This window comes from Lampetra fluviatilis, chromosome 35 (genome assembly GCF_964198595.1).
Source record: "Lampetra fluviatilis chromosome 35, kcLamFluv1.1, whole genome shotgun sequence".
In the NCBI taxonomy this organism is placed as follows: domain Eukaryota; kingdom Metazoa; phylum Chordata; class Hyperoartia; order Petromyzontiformes; family Petromyzontidae; genus Lampetra; species Lampetra fluviatilis.
Genome location: NC_136309.1, coordinates 9,316,511 through 9,338,728, shown reverse-complemented (window position 1 = coordinate 9,338,728; position 22,218 = coordinate 9,316,511). Strand labels below are relative to the sequence as shown.

Here is a 22,218-nt window from a genome sequence, read left to right as displayed (position 1 = left end):
AGATCCTTCAACAAACTCCGGGATCAGAAGGCTCAGGTAATCGAGTATCTCACCTTTCTGAAGAGATGCCGCGACTCTAAGGTAATACCAATCGCATTTACACTAATTCCTCTGTTGATATGAAAACTCCTTTGTCAATGTGCTCTGCTCCTCCCACCCAGCTTAAATGCGCTGCCAAGCTTAGCAGTGTTCATTGGAGCGCTGTCTTTCCGACAGCTCTGTTTCTTCACCTGAGGACGTGTTGTGGCCGAAACGTCGTGAGAATTTTATTTTATTGCTTTATTTTTCATCATTTTATTATTTCCGTTCTACGTGACTTTACCGAAAAAACCAAGAAGATGAATCCCTGCAGTCACGAAAGCTTTAAATCGAAAATCAACCCATACGGTTTACCCGTATTCTTGCACGGGTTAAAATTGAGTTTTCAGGTCCATACGGCGTACAGCCGTTTCAATACGGGCAAAAAAACCACATGTGTCTATCTATTTGTGTTTCTCCCTTGTGGTGATGGGACTTTGTAGGATGAACGTTGATATTTATAAGGGGCACGGGGTGACCAATAAGATCTGAATCGGTCTGCAGTAAGGTAGGCAATGACGAGGGGTTGACAGGTGTGGATGTGATGTCGCAATATTCGTCCCCTAACATCACCGCGGAGAAGAGGATGTTCTCCTGTAACCGCCCAGCACTAAATTTGAGCCACAGTAGCATTTTGAGCGCTGATATTTTGCCACACACACACACGCGCGCGTGCAGTTACATATAACGTAACATTAATGTGGCATACTGTACGCACATTTATTACATTTCGTTGCACATAAATGCCGCTCTTCGATGCTTTGCGACGCCAACAAGAGGCAGTGCCACACGGGGCTTGGGCGCGCGTGTAACCCCAACAGAATCCAGTGGGTAGCAGCACAACCGCCAGAGTTAGACAACAACAACAACAGCATCGCATCACATACCCTTCGTGCACACAGAGGCAGAGAATGTGACAAGTTTAATCAATGGGATGTGTCATTAACAACAAACCCCCAATGGCAGCAAATGAGTTTTTTTTTTTTATAAATGCAGACGTGAATGAAGTTACGGCGAAATGAGATTGATGATGAAAATGAGCCAACAGCACACAGAGGGATATCAGGAACTGACCTGGGCTCCTACAGGCAAAGGCATTACCCATGTCCCTTCCTGGGCAGTCGCGTGCCTTTCGCTGCCTTCTTTCTCCCGTCACTCCGAGGCACGCCAATTTAATATTATTACTATAACGCGAAATATCTTTCTGCTTTTATCGCAAAAAAAGAAATCTATTTATACAAAAAAAGTAACAAAAAAATCATTCACATCCTAATCAATTTATCAACATCGGTCGACGAAAATAAAGGTGTAATGTTTTTTGTTTCTTGTTGCGTTAAGGAATAACGATGACGGATCATAAGAATATTAAATCAGCGGAGCGGAGGTTTTTGGTGATGACGGCGGTGATGGTGGTGGGTGGTGATGATGGAGCTCGAAATGCGAGGAAGCGTTGCGGAGCATGGGTCTCAGCCGCCTGGCTCTGCGGCAAAGAAACCGCGTGTGGCTGTGAGCGTGGCGAGCCCGGGACCCGGAGCAATTCACGTCTCCTCCTCCTCCCCCACCACCAGGCACCCCCATCCACCCACCCACAACTCTCCCACTACACGCCCCCCCCCCAATCCGCCACCCTCTCTCTCCGCTTCGGTTCCCTCTCCACCCGCCGTTCCAGCACCGGTCTCTGCGATCGATTGGCCGAGATGCGTGCGTTGCGGAATTATGAAACGCGTTCCAGCGAAGGGGTCTTCTCGCCCCGCGGTGCCGCTGCTACCGCTGCTGCTGTGTTGTGCTGCTGCTGCTGATACCGCTGCTGCTGTGTTGTGCTGCTGCTGCTGATACCGCTGCTGCTGTGTTGTGCTGCTGCTGCTACCGCTGCTGTTGTGCTGCTGCTGCTACCGCTGCTGCTGCTGTTGTTGTGCTGCCGCTGCTGTTGTGCTGCTGCTGCTACCGCTGCTGCTGCTGTGCTGCTGCTGCTGCTACCGCCGCTGCTTCTTCGTTGCGCTGCTGGGGAGGGTTTCTGCTGCTGCTTCTAATGATGGTGCTGCTGCTGATGATGGTGCTGCTACAGATGCTGCTGCTGCTACTAATGATGGTGCTGCAGCTGCTGATGCTGCTGCTGCTACTGATGATGGTGCTGCTACTAATGATGGTGCTGCTGCTGATGCTGCTGCTGCTGCTGCAGATGATTGTGCTGCTGCTGCTACTGGTGATGATTGTGCTGCTGCCGTTGTGCTTGCCATACACACCGCTTTCTCAAACAATGGCAGGAATACAAAGCAAAAGCGACCTTTCCCTCTATCTCTCTCTTGCTACCCCCCACCACCACCTCCTTCCCACCTCGTCGTCCCCGTCGCTCCTCGTCTCTTCCTGCCCCCCTCCCTCTCTCCCCTTCTCCCAACGCCAGCAACCCTCGGCTCTCGAGGGTGGAGGGAGGGGGGTAGTGGTGGGAGACGGGGAGAGAGAGAGATTTGTGGAGGAGGCGGCCGGGAGGGAGAGAGGGAGAGGAAGTCGCGGTGCATAGACGTCCCGTATGGGGGGGGGGTGAGGGCTTTGTCGCCCTTGATGATGGCGCTACTGATGACGGTGGCAATTTCGTCTGTCAAGCCCTGGAGAGTGTGCCACCTTACGAACGTGACACCGTTCCACAGTTTCATTTTAATCCGAAAAAAGAAGCACACCGTTGTAAGTGTGTGAGCTTGAGCAGAAAATCGAGATGTCCCTCTTGTGTGCAGAATGCATCGTGTCGCACCCCCCCAATGCGGACAACATTGTTGTCGTGTAAGTAGACCGGGACATAGCGTGCTTACTTTGGCAAATAAAAATTATCATTCTGGTTGAATATACAACACACGTGGTTATGAGAGGACAGCTTAAACGGCCCGGTGATCTTGCCACCCAGCCATTTTACACCACCTAAACACTTTGACCCCTGCTGCTGCCTATTTCCCCACCCGGTGATTACAAGCGAGGGGCCAGCTGGGTCTAGAAGGTAAAGGTACAAGCCCGGCAATTGCTCGCTCAGACCACCGCCGCTGGCAGAAGTACCTCCCACTCGAGCGGTGGTTCTTCAACGGGGGTGCACGCATTCCCTAGGGGTGCGAGATGCCCTTTTCTGGGGGTGCGAGACATGGGCATTAAGTACAACTACGTTGTTTCATCAAACCCCGTGTATTTATTACCATTATATGAAAACAAATAACGATTAAGAACCACTGTACGAGAGGACCTCCCTTAGGGCTATTTCGACGCTTACCACCCCACACCGAGTCAGACGTCATTGGAAGGCGGAGGGAATACTGCTACCAATCTTGATTTGAAGCTTTCGTGACTGCAGGAATCCATACTCTTTGGTTCTTTCGGTAAAGTCGCGTGGGTAGAAATAAAATAAAGCAAATCACGACGTTTCGATCGCAACACAAGCGGTGTGTTACGTGACTTTACCGAAAGAACCAAAGAGTAATACGACCTCCACTCACATTTTAAGTCTCCGCACGCGACCTGCCGATCGACGATCTGCGTCGTGGCCATTTACATCTTGCTGGGTGGACAGAGAGATTAGAGAAACGTGCCACCATCGTTTTCACAACTGCCACGCCGGGTAGGTCCAAATCGAACCGGCGACCGCCGGATCGCAAGTCCAGCGCACGATCCCATTGCAGCCACGGGGCGTTTTTAAAAATTTTCCCCATTTGACGCAAACACCCTGTGGTGGAATTGCGTACGACAGCAAGCCACCGCGTACAGGCCTAATATGCAAAATATCACGTTCGAAAATTCCAACAACTATAAACGCGCGATCTAATCCAAAAAATATATATTAAAAAAAACTATATCTCGTAAATGTACGCGATCTAACCCAAAAAAACCTATATTATCTAACTACATTGCCAAAAAAGATATAAATAGTACAATGATAGCAATCCCTAAAGGGCCGTGGGTTTCTTTTTTCCCTTGAGAAATAAAGGCAATGAATATAAATTGATTCTCACCTGGCTTAAAAATATATATTTAATTGGGCTGTCATTTCTTGATTTAAACGCAGTGTGCCGACTGCACACATCGCTACAATTGATCGTGACAATCTTCCAAAAATAACGCGACATCTTTTTTGTTTTCTAAAGACTGGAAAACAACGCTCTTTGTGGGAATAATACAAACACCGCCACGTGCACACACACACGGCTATACAATACCCGCCGTAGTAACTGACAATCCATTTTCCTAATTGTCCTCACGACAGCTAAAAAATACAGAGAATTCAAAGTGCTGTGGCTGAAATGTGCACTGAGGCGGTGTGCTCGCATTCCGTGTACAGCCCCGAGCCAGTGGTGGGAATTCCACATTCCTATGGCAGGGGTGAGTCTGTCCGCAGTACAACCGCCGTTTACGTTCCCCCACGAGGCTGTACCCATGAAATGAACCCCAGAGGGATGGTGGCCAGTGCCAAGGATTTGATCTCCCGACCGACCGATCGTGAGCCTTTTTTAAAATCCTTAATATTAAGTTCACTTGCTTGCTTGCTTGCTTACGACCGTGCTAATCTTTCGGTCGTTTTTTAACCCACTTCCCGTGATCCAATCGAGCTGACATTTTGCACACAGACTCGTTGTGCGTGACAATGTATTTTCGTGAAAAAATGTTTCAAAAATTTTACACCTTTTAGGAAAATGTTTTTTATATTTAATTATCAATTGCTTAATGGTGGCAGACAATCACCTGACCCATAGGTGGCAGCCATCTCAAGCCAGAGGACGAGAGGACTCTAGCCGCCCGTTTCAAAGACCAATGTGGGCTGGGTTGTGGCCCATTGAACACGCATATAAAGGATTTATAGTGAAAAACTTTGTTTTTATGGGTTAATTTTTTTGACGTTACTTGCTGAGCCATTACCGGCTGCTAGGATCGACAGCTGCATCCCTGAAAACGATGAGCGGTGCGTGGGCCCATTCGGGGTATTCACACCGTTTTGGTAGCTCCGACCGTCGAGTTCAGTGAGCCACAATGTTTACACGGAAGATCTTGTTTCACTTGAGGAACCATCTTTTTATAGCTCATTCCCACCCACACAGCGGGGTTTAACCGATGCTCTGCCAGCGTGCCGCTACGCTTGTAAATGACAACCCATCACCAGCTCATCCACACGTCAACAATTATGTGAAGCGTGCGCCGTTTGTGCCATCCCGTAATGAGGCTCTGGACTCTCTAGGAAAGCTCTGGGTGGGTGCTGCTGCTGCTGCTGCTGTGTTGGCGCAATGGTTAGCATGCTGGACTTTCAATCCAGAGATTTGACGGGTTGAGTGTGGTGGGATAAAAGTGCAGGGGTACTCCCACATATTCTAAGGTGTTGAAGAGAAGGCTTGCAATACCCCCTTGAAGGCCTTTCTAGAGCAAGGTTCTTCAATAATTTTCAGGGGGGGCACTTTCGTCGATAAGACATCATCAGTGATGAGGGCTGCCACACATCTGAAACCATTGGGCATTTGACAGCACAATGATGTCGGGGGGGGGGGGGGGGCACACGTCAGGGGCTGCACTAAAAGCCCCGCGGGCCGCCAGCGAAGAAGGAAATTGCAGGGCTGCACCTTTACCTCTCACCAACTCTGAAGACAGGTGTGAACAGCAGGTAAGCGGAGATCCTCGAGCTAAAGGAGCTCACCGAGGTGGTCTTCAGACGTAGAAACTGGCACACAAAGGCAGAGCCGCACCCGAAACAGGAGTACAAATCCCTCTTGTAAACGAAGGAAGAAAAACAATACGTGGCAACACAATCTCGCGTGTCAAATGTATGATGTATTCTATTGTATAACGTTCATTTGTTCTATTATAGAAATAATACACGCATCTTTGTGAAATAACTGCTGGAAGAAGGTCTTGCCATGCTGCAGCGGTCGTGGGAATATTTTGACCACACTTCAACGTGCCGATCAGTGCAGTTGGTGAAAGGACAGGTGGGTGCCCACTACCGATTCAGATATTGCTCACAAGCTGCCATGTCCGGGAATCGAACTCGGGTGGCTGAGTTTGGGGCAGTGTGTGTGATAAACACACTGTGCCTCCACTCTGAAATGCTAATTCAAGAGAACAAAAAATGGACCGAGTTTGATCCCTGCAAAACGACTTATTGGATTGATTTTGGAATGACCATACCCTCTAGAGGGGATATCTCTAAAGGGGATCTCTCTAGAGAGGATATACTGTATATAGAGATCCCTCTAGTGGAAGCCCTTCTGCCAGCAGTGGTATGAGCGAGCAATTGCAGGACTGTTCCTTTACCTCCTTTACCATTTGGCAGAAGAAGAAAAAATGAGTTTCCATACCAAGTCCCAGCTGATTGTTGCTGTTGCTTAAAATCAAACGTAGAAGCGCTTTTACCGATACCGTGAAAATAAATCGCAGACTTTTTTTCAACCGTTGATCTTGGGTTTTATGTATGTACTGTATGTGGAACTTCTTTCGCGCCGTACGTAGCCAACTGTGCTAATCGGAAGTGCGGATTATATTGGTTGGCTGAACGATGCCATTGAGGCACAGTGTCCCATACACACCGCCCAGTATTTATTGGAGGGCATAACACAAACAGAAAGTGACAAAGCCTAAATCGGCAGCAGATAAAAAGAAAACAAATCCTTGAAATTAAATTTCTGGTCATCTTTGTCGCAGCGGCCAATCTTTGCTATTCACATGGAGATGAGATCAAATGCATCGCATGCATCTGATGATTGGTAGCCAAGGAAAATTGGACGGGGAAAAATTGCTTTGAAGTATGCCCTAAAATCTGTCGACGTAAATCGTGCCAATTTTACAAAATGAAAATATTTCTACAAATTTCCTGCCGAATATCAATATGGATGCTGCCTCCAAAAAACCCCTAATATTTAGGCATAGTTTTAAACTACAAATTGATCATTCATCAGCTGATTCTATACTTTATGTATCTTGTTGTACAACGGGTGTGCGCTGTTGTGTGCGTGTTATTTTTTCCAGGGGAGCAGTGGCGCAGTGGTTAGCTCAGCGCGTTGCAAACCCGGTGACCCAAGTTCCATTCCCGCTCACGATAAAATAACAGTGGTGAATTTTAAACCGGTCTTGAGCTTCCCCTAGGTTCACTCAGCCTCAAATGAGCACCCTGGTTCAGTGTGTAAACAACAGCATTGGTGAGCCACAAAGGTGGTTGGGCAAGGCGTTGGCCACTCGCCCCCTCGTGTGCCGTGCCTGTCTTGATAGGTTCTTGCTAACAGCACTTACCACAACAGTCTGTTTAGCCTTTAAGGGGGGTTTTTGTCATTGTAATTATTGCCTTATCATCAACAATAAGGATACCAGAATTACAACATTGTGGTGCGGCAATTGTAAATGTGCGTAAGATATTGCATGCAGGGTAACATAACAGGCAGATAAATTATAGAGAAAACAACGTTGTATTTAAAATCCTCCGTATATCACCCCAACTAACCTCAAGACACTTATTAAATCTCTTAACACTCTCCTGAACCACTTCCTCCAACATCGCTGGCGTGAATGTGCTTACAACATTCAGGTCATGCGTAAGCGGAGGTCAATGATATCTCTCATTGGTGCATCTATAAATGGATAATGCATGCATTGTATAAATGCATTGTATAAATGCATGCTCTAGTGGCTCACAACAGCAATTTGATTTCGCAGACTCTGGGACGGTTTCCATCTTCTGGGGTCTCATTAGCACACCCAGGTCAGGTCTGTCCCAAATGCCCATTGAGTTAAGGGCTAGAACAGTGTCACGTTGACAGACAGACTGGAGAATGTTTATTTTTAATTTACAAAGACAAAGATCCCTCCCCATATAGAACTGTTGGGGCAAGTGCTTTTAGCGAGCACCTATGGAAGCCGACACGGCACATGAGGGGGTGCCCGGCCGCCTTTGTCTCGATGTTTACACCACCGCAGCAGGTACTCACTCGAGGCTGAGTCGACCTAGGGGGAGGCCCAGAACCGATTCAAATAATCGTCACTAGTGTTGGCCGTGAGCGGGAATCGAACGCGCATCGTCGCGATCGTAGTGCAACGCGCTAACCACGACACCACCACTCTCATTTTATGTCCATATTCATATAAACATACCGTATAAATATATAAATGAACACACACTGGAATGGGAGGGGGGGATATGGGGATAAGTGCCGCAGTGGTTATCGCACTTTGCTCTGAACCTGGCAACCTGGGTTTGATTCCTGACCAGGGCTAATATTAGCGGAGGGTGGTACCTGAATCAGTAGTGAACATGCCCCGTTTACCAACCCGCCCTGGCCAGCGTGGGTCAAGTATGGCCACGCAGTCGTGTGGGGAGGCCCTTTATCCAGCGGTCGGTTGACAAAAGGCCGTATACTTATTTATTTTTCAACATCGCATGCGGGACGTGCGAATGTACGCATGTCTTGGATGTTAGCTCTTGTGCATCCTCAGCTGAAGACAAAATGACGGACTGCGAGAGAAAAACAGCCAATGAATATGACAAATTGTTACAAACATTACCAGGTATTTGAATAATGTCTAATGCATGCGGCCTTAATAGCGTGTGGCAACCTTTATAAGTCACCGACACATAATGCCGTGCGACATTAGTCAAGTCTGTAAATACGTATACAAAATTGCACAAGCTAAAATATAAACTGCAATCACATCGCCAGTTATTTATTTGCTACTCCGGCTGATGCATTTTCCACCTGATGAAGCACTGACACGGAGTCTAATTACATCTTAGATAAAGCGCTGAAATTTTCACCCACAATTCAACGCTTTGAGGAATGCAGAATTATGCCACGCCGACACAATGGCTCTCTCGCTGTCGCTCCCCACGTGACCAACTAACCTTGCAAAAATAAATGACAGCACATTAAGCCTCTCGCTTTGTCTATAGCCACAACAACTTAGAGACGGAGGGAGACACGCACAGCGGTTTTAGGACAAACATAGCAGCCCAGCCACGTTTCCCTGCGTTGATGAAATATTTAGTAATGATAAAAAGAAAAGGTTTAGAACGTGTGCATGTTTCGCAAATGGGACACAATAAAATAAAACTAATATATATATATTTTTTAATAAGTAAGGCCCATTTAGGTATACAGCTCTTTTTAATAAGCGACGTGGCTATCACAAATGAAAGCTCAACAAAGTGGTTTATTGTGTGTAAATATAAAGCAGCCAAATACTCAAACCACACGTTTCCAAACGTGAAGGGAAAACCCGTAGGACCCGGAGAAAAATCTACGTGACAATCGGGAGAAAATAGGAACTCCAAATATACAGGCGTCAGGGTCGGGCACGCACTCACGACCTCCTGCATAGCAGGCGAGGTAGTTAACATCTCGTCACCGCAGCGCCACAATGTTTGATCGTACTGTTCGATAAAAGAATCATCTTGGATACCCCAGCCTGAACAGGAGAGTGCATAAACAGCTGAAAGCCTGTACATGTGAGAGCCTGAACAGATGAGAGCCTTGAGCAGCTGCTTAAAAATGGACGGGGCTTGGATGCTGCTGCATTTGTGCAGAGGAATCGAGTTCCAAATTACCAGTGCAGATACCAACAACTGATTTCCAAATAAGCGCTTAATAATTATAATAAATATATGACTGTATTCACAGCCTTTTGACTTTCCACTGCTGAATGAAAGCGTTCCCTGTGCCATCTCAGTTACACAGGGGGCTGTTTTGCCTGTACTTCACCAATATAGGAATCCTATTTATCACCGATTCATCAGATATTCAGACAATCCCTATTGCAGTGCATGCACCCGCTGATCAAATTCGGCAAGATGTGGCTCGAGAGGAATAGATTCGTTCATCCCATTTGGAAGATGCAAATGGCATGAATGTGAATGGTACAGTACTGGTAAAGTAAAACACCGTACGCTATCAACGCCCTCAGTGAATCCTGCAAGTGGTGGACTTATTTCCGTGGTGTCTCTTGCAAGTAAGGAACCACAAGTCAAAGCGAGTTCTTGCGCAAACGAACACTGAGATGGTGTTCATCTCCAGCTCACAACCCCCGCGCCAGTGAAAATGCCACTGTGTTCTGGTTGGGGCGAGCCTGTGAAGGGGGCAACCACACTATTGACAGTTTCACTTACTTTATCTACCCTGAAGGGATGATGGGCCCGAGAGTCATGCAACCTAGGTCGAGTGCATATTGACTGGACAACCTGCTTAAGCCGAAGGCTGCTGTTGCTCATGGGTAGTAAAACAAAAAAATGAGAATGTGCAGCCGTGTCCAGCGCAAGCGCGGCCCCGATTAATGCCTCCAATTCCTCCAAATTCCACGGTGCGTCCTCCTAATGGGGCTCCCCCCCCCCTCAACTGCCACTAATATTGCGTTTTCTGGCTAAACAGCCCAAGGCTGCTGATGTGAGTAATTTACCTGTGCAGTATCGCTCGCCGGCTCCGTCGCCAATTACCATGGAAAGGAAGAGAATGGAAGCCGGGAATCGTGTTACTTTTAAAGCGACTCCAGTCCATTAGGCCATCCTGGAATAGTTTTTTCCTAAATTTAGCCTTAACGTAATCTGAAGGCTTTTTTTTTGGGGGGGGGGGGGGGGGGAAAGACCGCTGGACTACCATTAATGACACATTGGCATTGCAAGCGAATGGGGATTGTAAAAAAAAAATACGGGCCCAATCTTGTGGAAAGCTGTGGCAGAAATGGAGGTTTCTGTTGACAGTTTTCAACGAAAGGTGAATCCACCATCATGGGATGAGCCAACTTTCCACCGCTGAAAGGCAGCCGATCAAAAGAAAAGGGCAGGACGCAGGATTTGTTCACCAATGTTTGGTTGATAATGTCCTTCCAATGATTTCTCAGTTTGTACCCATCTTCTCGGTTGAAATTGTGTCTGTGTCTATATATATGGATGGCTTCATGAACGAATCTTTGTTGATAGCCAGTGGGCTTGCAAAGTACCTTCGTCTTAGAGAAATCAATTTCGTGTACTAGTTTAAGTCATAACTGGCTATGATGTTGCCATCCTACCACCTTCCGATGTTAGTTGTGCTTTACGCCCATTTCAAACTGGCGCTTTCACAGTCACTTCGTGCGCCGACCCCTTGGTTGCGGCTCTGCGATCTACCATTAACATGCAAATTTTCACCTGGCAGCCCTTTGATTGGTGGAAAACCAACCACCGTCGGGTTGGTTGCCCACCACTTACATTATCATTGGCTGCTGACATTTGGGCTACGCCCATTTCAAGCCTTTATAAACAGTTTGCCTTGGAAGCTAACCCCCTTTTTCCTGAATACGACCGCTTGTGTTGCGATCGAAACGTCGTAGTATTTTGTTATTTTCTTTGAACCTCGCTACGTGACTTTACCGAAAGACCCAAGAATATGAATTCCTGCAGTCACGAAAGCTTTATGTCAAGATTTAATGTGTGATAACATCTTCAGGTGGAAGAAGACCGCTTGTGTTGCGATCGAAACGTCGTGGTTTTTTTTGCTTTTAATTTAGATTTTAGTTTTCTATCTACGAGACTTTACCGAAAGAACCAAGAAAATGTGTGATAACATCACCACGTAAAACTGATTGCTGAGCAATCAAGTTCTGAACCAAGATATTCATGCATTTATCGGCTCATGGCACATCTGTGATAATGCACATATACCGGCAATGCAGGCGTGTGTTGGCAGCCAATTGAGGCAGTACCCTCGTCTGTATGTGTACACGTTCACAATTCGCCGCGGATGTTCAACATCAATGATATCAAACCCTCCCAATATGCAGCAACCGTGGCATTATCAAACATCTTCATTATAATCCCTATCGAGTTGGTAAACTCATCACAAAGTCTAAATGGACTGCACCAGGCAAAGGAAAGCGAATGGTTATTAAACCTGTGGACAGACTGCATGGCAACATAGGAATGCAAAATGTTTACCACTGGCTCGCAGTCATCAACAGTAACGAGCGCCGCCCAAAGCTCATAAGATAAATTGCAACCCCCCCCCCCACATCACTGGATACAACTTTCCGGGCTTCCAGCATACCATGGGTTCGATTAAAATGCACAATCATATTGAGACCACTAATAGCGCACCAGAGGGCAATATATTGGACACCTTTTCTTAATTTCGGCATGCTCAGTCACTGCGAGCACGTCTGGCAGTGACAGGACTGACTGTGGAGTGAGTATGCGCTATTCTTGCATACGACAGCAATATGTTGAGGAGCTAAATGCAAATGTCCAGGTGTGTATGTTGATCTCCTTTGATCTTCTTTCGCACCGTACATAACCAACCGTGCTGATCGGAGGTGTGGGGGAAGGAAAAAAAACGAAACACAAAAAGCAGTTCTAAAGATATTAGTTTTCAATCTAGATGATTTAAAAATGAATAGCTCCAGTGGCTTCCGAATATCGGAAGAAAGAACGTTCCAGACGGGCACATAAGAGCGTCTGAAAGAGCGCGATGCGGTGACCGTCTTTGTTCGATGGCCAGCCAAAAGCCACCGCTGCGAGAATGACGGGAGTTTGCGAGCCACGATGAGGGCTTCAGGAGAGACTTGGTGTCGTTTTGTTGTTCCTCCTCCATTCAAGGAGTGCAGACCACAGTTGTTCAATATACGGTCCATCGTTTTGGATTGCATGTCCCACAATTGCGCCGCTGCGACTCGTCTTTAATGTTACGTTCATGACGGAGATGTGCGCTTCGGCCCGTTGATCTTCTGATGTGGTTGGCTGGTTACAACATCCGTCTTCGTGGAGGACGGATGTCAAAGCCAGGAGAGGGTGCGATGTGTGCGCTGATGAGCGGTTGCCGCCCCCCCCCCGCCAAAAGGTACTTGGATGACCTGTTTGGTCCTCGGTGAGCAATAGGTCCATGGGTTCACGTGACACCTGCGGCCACTAGTGGGCGCTATATTAACCGCAATGTAAACAAACAAACAAAACAATTCTCGATTCTAATGCGGTAGTGGCACCGCATTGAGATAACCGATCACTGGGGTCTGTTTGTAACGACGGGTGCCGTAGCTTCCCAACACAAATGGGGGCCTACGCTGCGTGCAGCGTATGAGAGCCGGAGGGATCGGTGGCACATCGTCGGTGGGACATCGTCGAGGGACCAGCTGCCCCCCCACCACCATCCTGTACACAGGACTCTCAACGTTGGCCCAACGTTCTTTTTCGATTTAAAGCTTTCGTGACTGCAGCGATTCATCTTCTTGGTTCTTTCGGTAAAGTCATGTAGAAGGGAAATAATAAAATAATAAAAATAAAACATCATAATATAATTCTCACGACGTTTCGGCCACAACGCAAGCAGCCGTCCTCAGGTGAAGAACAGGTCTGTCGGAAAGACAGCGTCTGAAAGACAGCGTCTGAATTTCCGACAGACCTGTTCTTCAGACAGCGTCTGAAAGACAGCGTCTGAATTTTCGTCAGACCTATTCTTCACCTGAGGACGGCTGCTTGCGTTGTGGCCGAAACGTCGTGAGAATTATTTTATGTTTTACTTTTATTATTTTATTATTTCCCTTCTACATGACTTTACCGAAAGAACCAAGAAGATCAACGTTCTTTTGTATTACGTCATTAATGACAACTGAAGATCCCTTCCGGATGCGTGTCGTCACCTCCCCGCACTTCCTTCCCCGGCACCTCCGATTAGCACAGATGGCTGCATACGGTGCGAAAGAAGTTCAACGTACGTACATAACAGCATTAGCTAAGTAAATAACCTCAGGGGGTAGGGGGAGGTAAAGCATGTTTATGGAAAACTCGGTGATGTGCGGGACAGAGCGAGGGCGCGGATCTTGTTATCCACTGGGTTACCTGGGCATTTACTTTTGCTTACTTGCCAGAAGTAAACGCGGATGACCGCGGATAATGGGGGGGGGGGGGGGTTCTGCAGATCCTGCAGCTCCAGCGGATGATTGGGAGTCACGGCTAGGAAGGTCGTGGGAATAAGAGGAGCCCTCCTGTAGGAAACCACGCTGGCGAGATGTGATCTCCCACGCCTGGTATGCAGGAGGTCGTGGGTTCGATCACGGCCCTGACGCCTGCTGCTGTATATTTGGAGTTTGCGTGTCTCTCTCTCTCCCCCCTGAGTCGTGTAGATTTTTCTCCGGGTCTTCCGGTTGTTCCCTCCACATTTAAAATCAACATCACGCCTTTTAGAGTATTTGGCTGCTATATATTTCCACGTGATAAGCCACTTCGTTGGGCTATCATTTGTAGCCAGGTCGCTTCTGAAAAAGAGCAAAATAGCTCAGTGGGCCTTACATGGTCAAATAAAAGAAAATAGTTTTTAATAACACTGTGTGACATTTTTTTTTGTTCCTGGGTAGTAAGTATTAGTTCCTAATTTCTTATGCCTCAAAAGTACAGACAATGGCTATTATTCCCCACAAACTTTGCTTTTGTAACCAGGACATTGATATTTTGAAATTTACCTATTTTCCAGAACATTCCATATTGTCCCTCAAAGTCCATATCCTTGATGCTCATCTTGATACATTCAAGGAGAACATGGGAGCGTACTCGGAGGAGCAAGGCAAGCGCTTCCACCAGGATATACTGGACTTTGAACGCCGCTACCAAGGACAGCATAACGAGAACATGATGGGAGGCTACATTTGGGGGCTGATTCATGAAAGTGATTTACAGTATAATCGTAAATCTCGAAAAACTACTAACTTCTAAATCTTTTGAAGTAATTTTTGTATTACTTTAGTATAAATACATGTGAATTTTAATCCATATGTTGTTTTTTTCTGACTTTATGTGAACGAAAAGACACAAATTCGCCCGTTTTCTCATTGAAAATAGGTAAATTTCAAAATATCACTGTCCTGGTCACAACATTGCGTGGGGAATAATAGCCATTTTCCGTACTTTTGAGGCATAAGCAATTATGAACTAACACTTACTACCCAAGATCAAGAATTGTGTGACATAGTGTAATAAATATTCAATAGCCATGGCCTGGTTCTGCCAAGCCCCATCCCTCCCAGCCCTCCTCCCCTCCACTCTACCCCCCCCCCCCACCGCTATTGTGGTTCCCAACGCACAGAGCGGGCGACGTTGAGAAGCAGGGATACTCTCCGCATTCACTGAATTCATTCCGGAGCTCAGCACGTAAACTTTTTGATTAGGTCCCCCACCCACCCACCCCCCGCATGCTTCCCGTCAATTTGTCCCCTCTTTTTTTATGCCCGAAATAAATTGGGCCACAAATTGCGAAGCATCCATAGAGGAATCCCCCCCCCCAACACCAACAAAAATGTTTTGGCAAGTTTAATCACACCATCTAAACAATACATACACACGCTGCATAATGCATAGCGCCGCGTTTATACGGAATGCATAATAGAGCGCTGTGCTACCGCTGCATCGCTGTGACGATGCATTCAGATTTTTTTTTTTACACGAAAGAAACCGTTTATTAAAACCAGGCAGGGCTACATTTCCATATTCTCTGGGCCTCCAAAACCTACAACTTTCAGACCCCCCCCCCACTCAGAACCCCTAATAGCAGGGGAGGGGGGCTGGGGGGTGGAGCAATAAACAATATGTAGCTCAGCTCTGCAGCACTCCAGTTAAGCCCTGCAAACAGCTGTTATTCATTATGATTGAAGATCCCTTTCGGATTTAAACGTTATTCTATTACATCATTGCATCGTCTCCGACCCTTGAAAAATATGCCACAGGATCTTGTATGGCGGTCACTGCGGCGGGCACGTTCAGATGCGCTTCTATAGCCGCCTGGAACACTTCCAATATTAAGAAGCCATTGGGAATAAGGCACTTTTAAACCTCGATTGAAATCTAATTTCTTTAGAATTTAGTTTTGTGATGAGTTTGCCCTTCCTCCGCACCTCCAATTAGCACGGTTGGCTACGGACAGTGCAAAATTAATTAAACACGCATACATACGCAGATATATCACGCTGGGTAAACGAGCAGCACGAGTTGGACATTCCTTAGAAATGTTTGGGGCCACGGCAGCAGGAATCAAGCAAAAATTATTTCCGCGCAAAGTGGCTCAGTGGTACACGTCTTGTGGCCACTTGGGTTTCCCAGCCGCCCAGTATATTTACTTGAGCGCGCCGTGCTTTTGCCGCGTGTCACAAATATTTACGACGTCCACCGGCGCTCCATCAGGACTCCCCGCAATTGCGTCGGGCAGAAGAGACGGTGGCCACATTGAATGCTCAGGGGGGGAGAGACAACCAATCATCTGCTACCGACAATTTTTATTTTGGCAGCGAAAAAACGGTTGCGGAGAAAGTTGCGCATTGATCCACACCTCGTAAAAAAAGCAGAAGAGCATGTGCGATTTACACTTAGGGGTCGTCCATAAATGACGCTACGCACCTGGGGGGGGGGGGGGGTTAGACATTTGTGACGATGTGTGACGATGTGTGACGAGGGGGGGAGGGGGTTTAGAAATGTGATGTCACATCAAAATGCGCAACTTTAAATAAATATAGACAACACGTTCTACTTAATGAAATAAAAATGGTAATACATGTTTTCTCCGACAACATCAGAGTGCAGTGGCAGATTAAATACGCACTACAATGACAATAGTTTAAAGCGATTTGAAGCATGTAAAAAAACATGGGGGGGGGGAGGCAGAGCTTTGTGACGTCATATTTGAGAGGGGGGGGTCTGCCTTTTTGGGACGCCGTGTGACAAAGGGGGGGATGTCAAAAATCGTCTAAAATCGCGTGACGTAATTTATGGACGGCCCCTTACAACCCCTTCGCTATCCGCTGCTAAAGGAAGGCCTCCTCAATCGCGTGTCCATCACGGGGGCTGTGTCACCTTACTTCACACCTCACCGGTCAATTAATCAGTGAAACGGATCACAACGCTGAACGGTAACACGCATCTGACGGCGGGCGTCACAACTTATTACGATTTGTGCACGTTACATTGTGGGGCCAAAGGAGCGAGCGAGACGGACGATGCAAATGAGGTGGGGGGGGGGGGTGGAATAAATTCTTAATTAGAATCGCTTCCCCAAATTGTGCAGATTTCCTTGCATTGCCACGGGGAGAGGGAAATACAGGGTCGGGCGGTGAATCAATCCACGCTGGACATCAATCTCAAACCCCAAGTAATTTTCACGAGCACTAACCCCAACTCAACCTGCGTATGTGCTGCCACATGGCTAGATGAAGTTACATGGAGAGAGCGTACTGTATATGCACTGCAAGGGCAGTGAATTAAATGTTATATGTAAATATAAAGAGTGCACTGAAATGGGCACTGCGCTTTACAATAATAGATCAATGCAAAACTTACAATTTTACGGAGCTATAATAGGCCACATATATGGTTGCGCGATTCTGAAATCCATCGACGCGGTCAGTGAGATGCCTGTATGATGCAGTAATGCAGGTAGGTTGCTGGCTTATCTATGCCGAGTTTCAGTATTTTTTTATTATACATTAGTCACTCGCTTAGCTTTTTCATCCGTTCCACGAAAACTACTGCTCACCGAAATCATACATACTCTTTGGTTCTTTCGGTAAAGTCACGTAGGTAGAAAAATAATCGATCACGACGTTTGGATCGCCACACAAGCAATCGTCTTCAGGTGGGAGACGATTTGCTTGTGTGGCGATCGAAACGTCGTGATCGATTATTTTTTCTACCTACGTGACTGTACCGAAAGAACCAAAGAGTATGGATTCTTGCCGTCATGAAGGCTTCAAATCAAGATTGAAATCATACATGTCAACCCCTTATCAGTGCCTACCTTATTACAGACCAATTCAGACCTTATTGGTCACCCCGTGCCCTTATGAATTTCAACGTTCATCCTACAAAGTCCCATCACAGGGGAGAAACACAAATAGACAAAAAAAATATTGCCCGTATTGAAACGGCCGCGCGCCGTATTGACCTGAAAACTCAATTTCCCTGTACAAGAATACGGGTAAACCTTATGGGTTGACAGGTATGCGAAATAGCTGGTAATCGAATACAGGAATTACACGAGTCTGCAAGACAGCCGTTCCCACTGCCAAAACAGACAACGTACAATGCAAACAAAGCCAGTCGAGGTCGAAACGACTCATAAATGGGCGTCGCTGATTGGCTGAGGGCATGGCTCAGTCCCACTTTACGATCGCTCGAATTAGCTGAAATTGGCACGCGCTTGCATTATGTCAATGTACCGTTAGTCAACATTTTAACGTTATTCGAAACCATGGGGTCCTTATGGGAGGCGAAACGTGAACCGACAATCCGTTCACCGATGTCACTTTTAACCGAGTGACGACTGCAATTAGTTTGGTAAACTCATCGAAATTAGAACACAGCCGTAAAAATTTAAACATTTGATGCGCGGCGAGGCTTTCCTGGACAAGTCGATCGAATAAACGTCAAGACGTCAGCGTCCGCAGTCGTGATATCGGTGCTTCACGCCTCGTATATTACGGGCTGTTGAGAGCACGTGGATCATCACGATTGTCACAGAACGATTGGGTGGAATCCCAGCTCGAGAAAACGAAGTTTGTTTTTCACCCCGCCAAGAGCATTGCGAAGGCAAGCGGGTCACACGTAAAAAAAAAACACACCGGAAATGCGCGCGTCGATAACGATCGATGGCAGGACTTTCATTGTCTGAGACAGAGCTTTGGGTAAGTCAATGCGTTTGTGAACTGCAATTGCATTTAATGAATGTCCTCACCCCACCGACTTTCCCCTCTCACTCCTTCGTCTGGTTAGAATGACACGCATCTGCCTCGCTCGATGCGTCTCTCGAAATGTCCACTAACGAACGGAAACTTTTTCTTACTCATGGCTATGTCATAACGCACTCCCCCCCCGTTCCAAGACGCCTGACCAGCGTGGAAGAGTAGGCCAAATACCATCCAGGGGAGATCTCTCGAGCTTCCTCAAATATCGAGGTTCTTTTGCCAACGGTGGCATGTGCAGTCAATGGCAGGGCTGCGCACCCTCGATCTTTGACGCCATAGCCTACACAATAATCCTCGTCGTATATCCACTCCAAGAATGAGAGTAATTAATTAAAAGTGAAACGCTTCGTTCATTTATCAGGTGGCAGCTCGTAATTAGTGCCTATTTAAAAAAAAGGAGCCCAGGGAAATGCAAGAGTTGAAAGCAAAAACAGAGATAAATGTTCTAAACAACGCCAGCACTAAACAAGAAGCAACCGAAATAAAGTAAAACAAATAGCGCAAGCAAAATGGTAAAACAACAAGTAACGTTGTGCCAGGGTTTTGCAAACGGTGCGAATGTAATGATTTTAAACACAAGATAAATACAATGATCCCCCATGCAGGTTTAACAGACTTTTGGGGCAAGTGGTGTTAGTGAGCACCGATTAAGGCCGGAATGGCACACAAGGGGATGGTGTGGCCAGCACCACGCCTCGTCGCCTTTGCCTCCCCAGTGTGGATGTTGAGACATCGCACGAGGTACTCATTCAATATGAGGCTGAGTGGACCCGGCAGAGGTCCAGGACCGGTTCAGACATTCACTGTCCCTAGATTAGAAGCTTTCGTGACTGCACGGATTCATTCTCTTAGGTTTTTTTTCGGTAAAGTCACGTAGGTAAAACTAAATAATACAAATTACTAAAAGTAATAAAATAAATCAAATCAAATAATAAATCACGACGTTTCGGGGGCAACACAAGATTTGCTGTATCACTTGATACAGCAAATCTAGCTGTGACGGTTCCACCTGATGATGGAGACTTGTGTTGCCTCCGAAACGTCGTGATTTATTATTTTATTTTATTTCTATTATTACTTTTAGTAAATTTTAATTTCATTTTTTACCTACGTGACTTTACCGAAAAAAAGTATTCACTGTCCCTGATGTTGGCCATGAGCAGGAACTCGGGATCGCTGGGTTTATCGCGTGGTGCGCTAACCACTGCACCACCGCTCCCCCCCCACAAAAAACCCACAAAGACAAGCGTGGAGAGAGAAACAATGCAGTGGAGCTAAAAATAAACCACCGAACAGATGTCAATCTGAGAATATTAAAAAAAAATATCACGCATAAACACGCATGTACACGTGCAATATATTCATGCACACGCCCACAGACGGCTGCGCTCAAAGCCAGGAAAGGGTGGGGGAGCAGCAGTAGCAGCCTCGGGGGCTTTTAGAAGCGAGACGGGGGCCCCCGATCCAAGCAACTTCCACCCTGCATGAGGGCGGCCCGGGCACCGCGCCTGCCAAGCATTGCGCGCACAGTGACTGGGGGGGCTGAACGATTTGGGGAAAATATCTAATTGCGATTTTTCTGGCAGATATTGCGATCGCGATTTGATTTGCGATTACATTTCTTTAAGTCAAGCTTCAGTTTCAATATTCACTGTGTAATAGATTTAAAACATGTGATGGAGCGTTACCACATGATACCATCAAAATATTCACTGCTCTATATATTCTAATGCAAGGATGATAACTTTAAATATATGAATTACTTCCAACATGTATTTATAAAAATGGTTTAACTGAAACAGAACAATCAAACATAGAACAATTGCTAAGTTAAATAAAGAAAGTTATAATATTACAAAAAACAATTCCAATAGGAAAGGAATAGTACTTTGCGATTTGCTAATCGCATTGTTTCAAATTGCGATTTCGAGTTGAAATCGATTAATCGTTCAGCCCGAGCACACACCGTCGTTGATGCCCTATCCATACCACCGCGCCACCCACTCGTCGACGACACGCCACGACGTCGCAACCCCTCTCTACGCTACAGCAGGACGGCCCGTGTCCTCTCCAAGCTTCATTCCGTGTGCGGTATCGGTCGGTGGCATGGCCGAGCAGAAGAGAGTTTTGCCGTTTGTTACCACCCCGACTCCTGCGGATGTATGTGTGCACGTAACGTTGAACGTCGAGTCAAGCGCTAAATGTCAGCGGTCACACGTGCAGACGTCGCAACGTCAGGAAATTACGGCTGCAAGAAGGAATCTCGCTGTACAGCATCGACTTCTCGTGGGAGAAGAGTTGGTTGGCTCGGCCACTTTACTCCGCCGTCCCTCTCACTCTGCTTCTCTGCACCCGGTGCTATAGCAAGGGCAGGGGCGGGGGCAGGGCGGGGGCAGGGCGGGGGGAGGGCCGAGCCTTCCCGAGCACCCCTCTCGAGGAGGGCCTCTGGCCGCCGAACGTTGCAGCCGAATTGTTGGAAACGAAGCAGCCGAATTGTTGGAAACGAAGCAAGCGGTGGCGCGTGCGCGTTCATACGTGCGCACGTGTGCGCAGGATTCCCTGCGCGCCAAGTGATGGTCTGCGGCTCCGGGGTGACAAGGCAGCAGAGTCCGCCTCGTGGTTTTCCAGCGTGTGGACTCGTGACGAATGCATTTCTAGATTTTCTATGGGACGGGTTTCCGTTGGAGTGGTCACCACGAGTCCGGCGACCAAGTGGAAGAGCTCAGAGCAGATGGCGAGAGGCTGTGAGGGCAGATACTGGAGCTCGCGCGGGATCTGGTGGAGGTGTGGTGTACGTGTGTGGTTGTTGAACTTCTTTCGCACCGTACGTAGGACGTTGCTCGTCGGACGTTGTTCGGCAAACGAGTAAAGCCACATTTGAGAATCACGCACACGTGACTCAATTGAGAGAACACACAGCGGTACGACCCTCTGCCGTGGAACTACGGCAGGCTGTGTTCTGCGGGGACACGGCAGCGCCTTCCTTCTCGGTAGCCTGCTGCTAGATGAAAAGCGCAAAATTATAACAATTATATTATTAAAGCGCATTTCATCAGGGATCTCAAAGCGCTGCACCAGACACAGGAGCAGACGCGCGGAATAAAAAGAATAACTCGTCAAATGCAGAAGAAGAAGAAAAAAAGCCGAAATGATCAAATAAACGCTGCAAGCCATTTGCTGAATTAACTAAGGGTTGAATAATCAGAGATTGATAAAGACGTTTTAAGACGAGCTATTAAAATGTCCACAGACTCAGCGATCCTGATATCTTGTGAAAGACCATTGTACCGATGATGTTATTTGACTGCACAATGCTTGCCCGCTCATCCGTGACGCACTACACGCCACAACAAAGCAGGTCTCGACGCAGGACACCACGATGCCCGTGATCTCGTAGACAACATGCAGCCCGCATTGCATCGGGCAATTTTATTGGATCGACAAAGGCCCCCCTTTGTC

The 22,218-nt window shown here is 47.1% G+C and overlaps 1 protein-coding gene across 4 annotated transcripts in view; it reads right to left on the bottom strand.

The window, feature by feature from the left end:
- Window positions 1-22,218, bottom strand: part of LOC144944604 (caskin-1-like) — a 405,395-nt gene that overhangs the window by 175,136 nt on the left and 208,041 nt on the right. The window contains exon 1 of one of the 4 annotated variants that reach the window (XM_078872910.1): window positions 1,153-1,277. The exons of the other annotated variants lie outside the window; for them this stretch is intronic. Coding sequence (XP_078729036.1) covers window positions 1,153-1,183 — 31 coding nt within the window. The 5' untranslated portion in view covers window positions 1,184-1,277. Of the gene's footprint in view, window positions 1-1,152; window positions 1,278-22,218 lie in introns of those variants that run through there. 4 annotated transcript variants of the gene reach the window in all.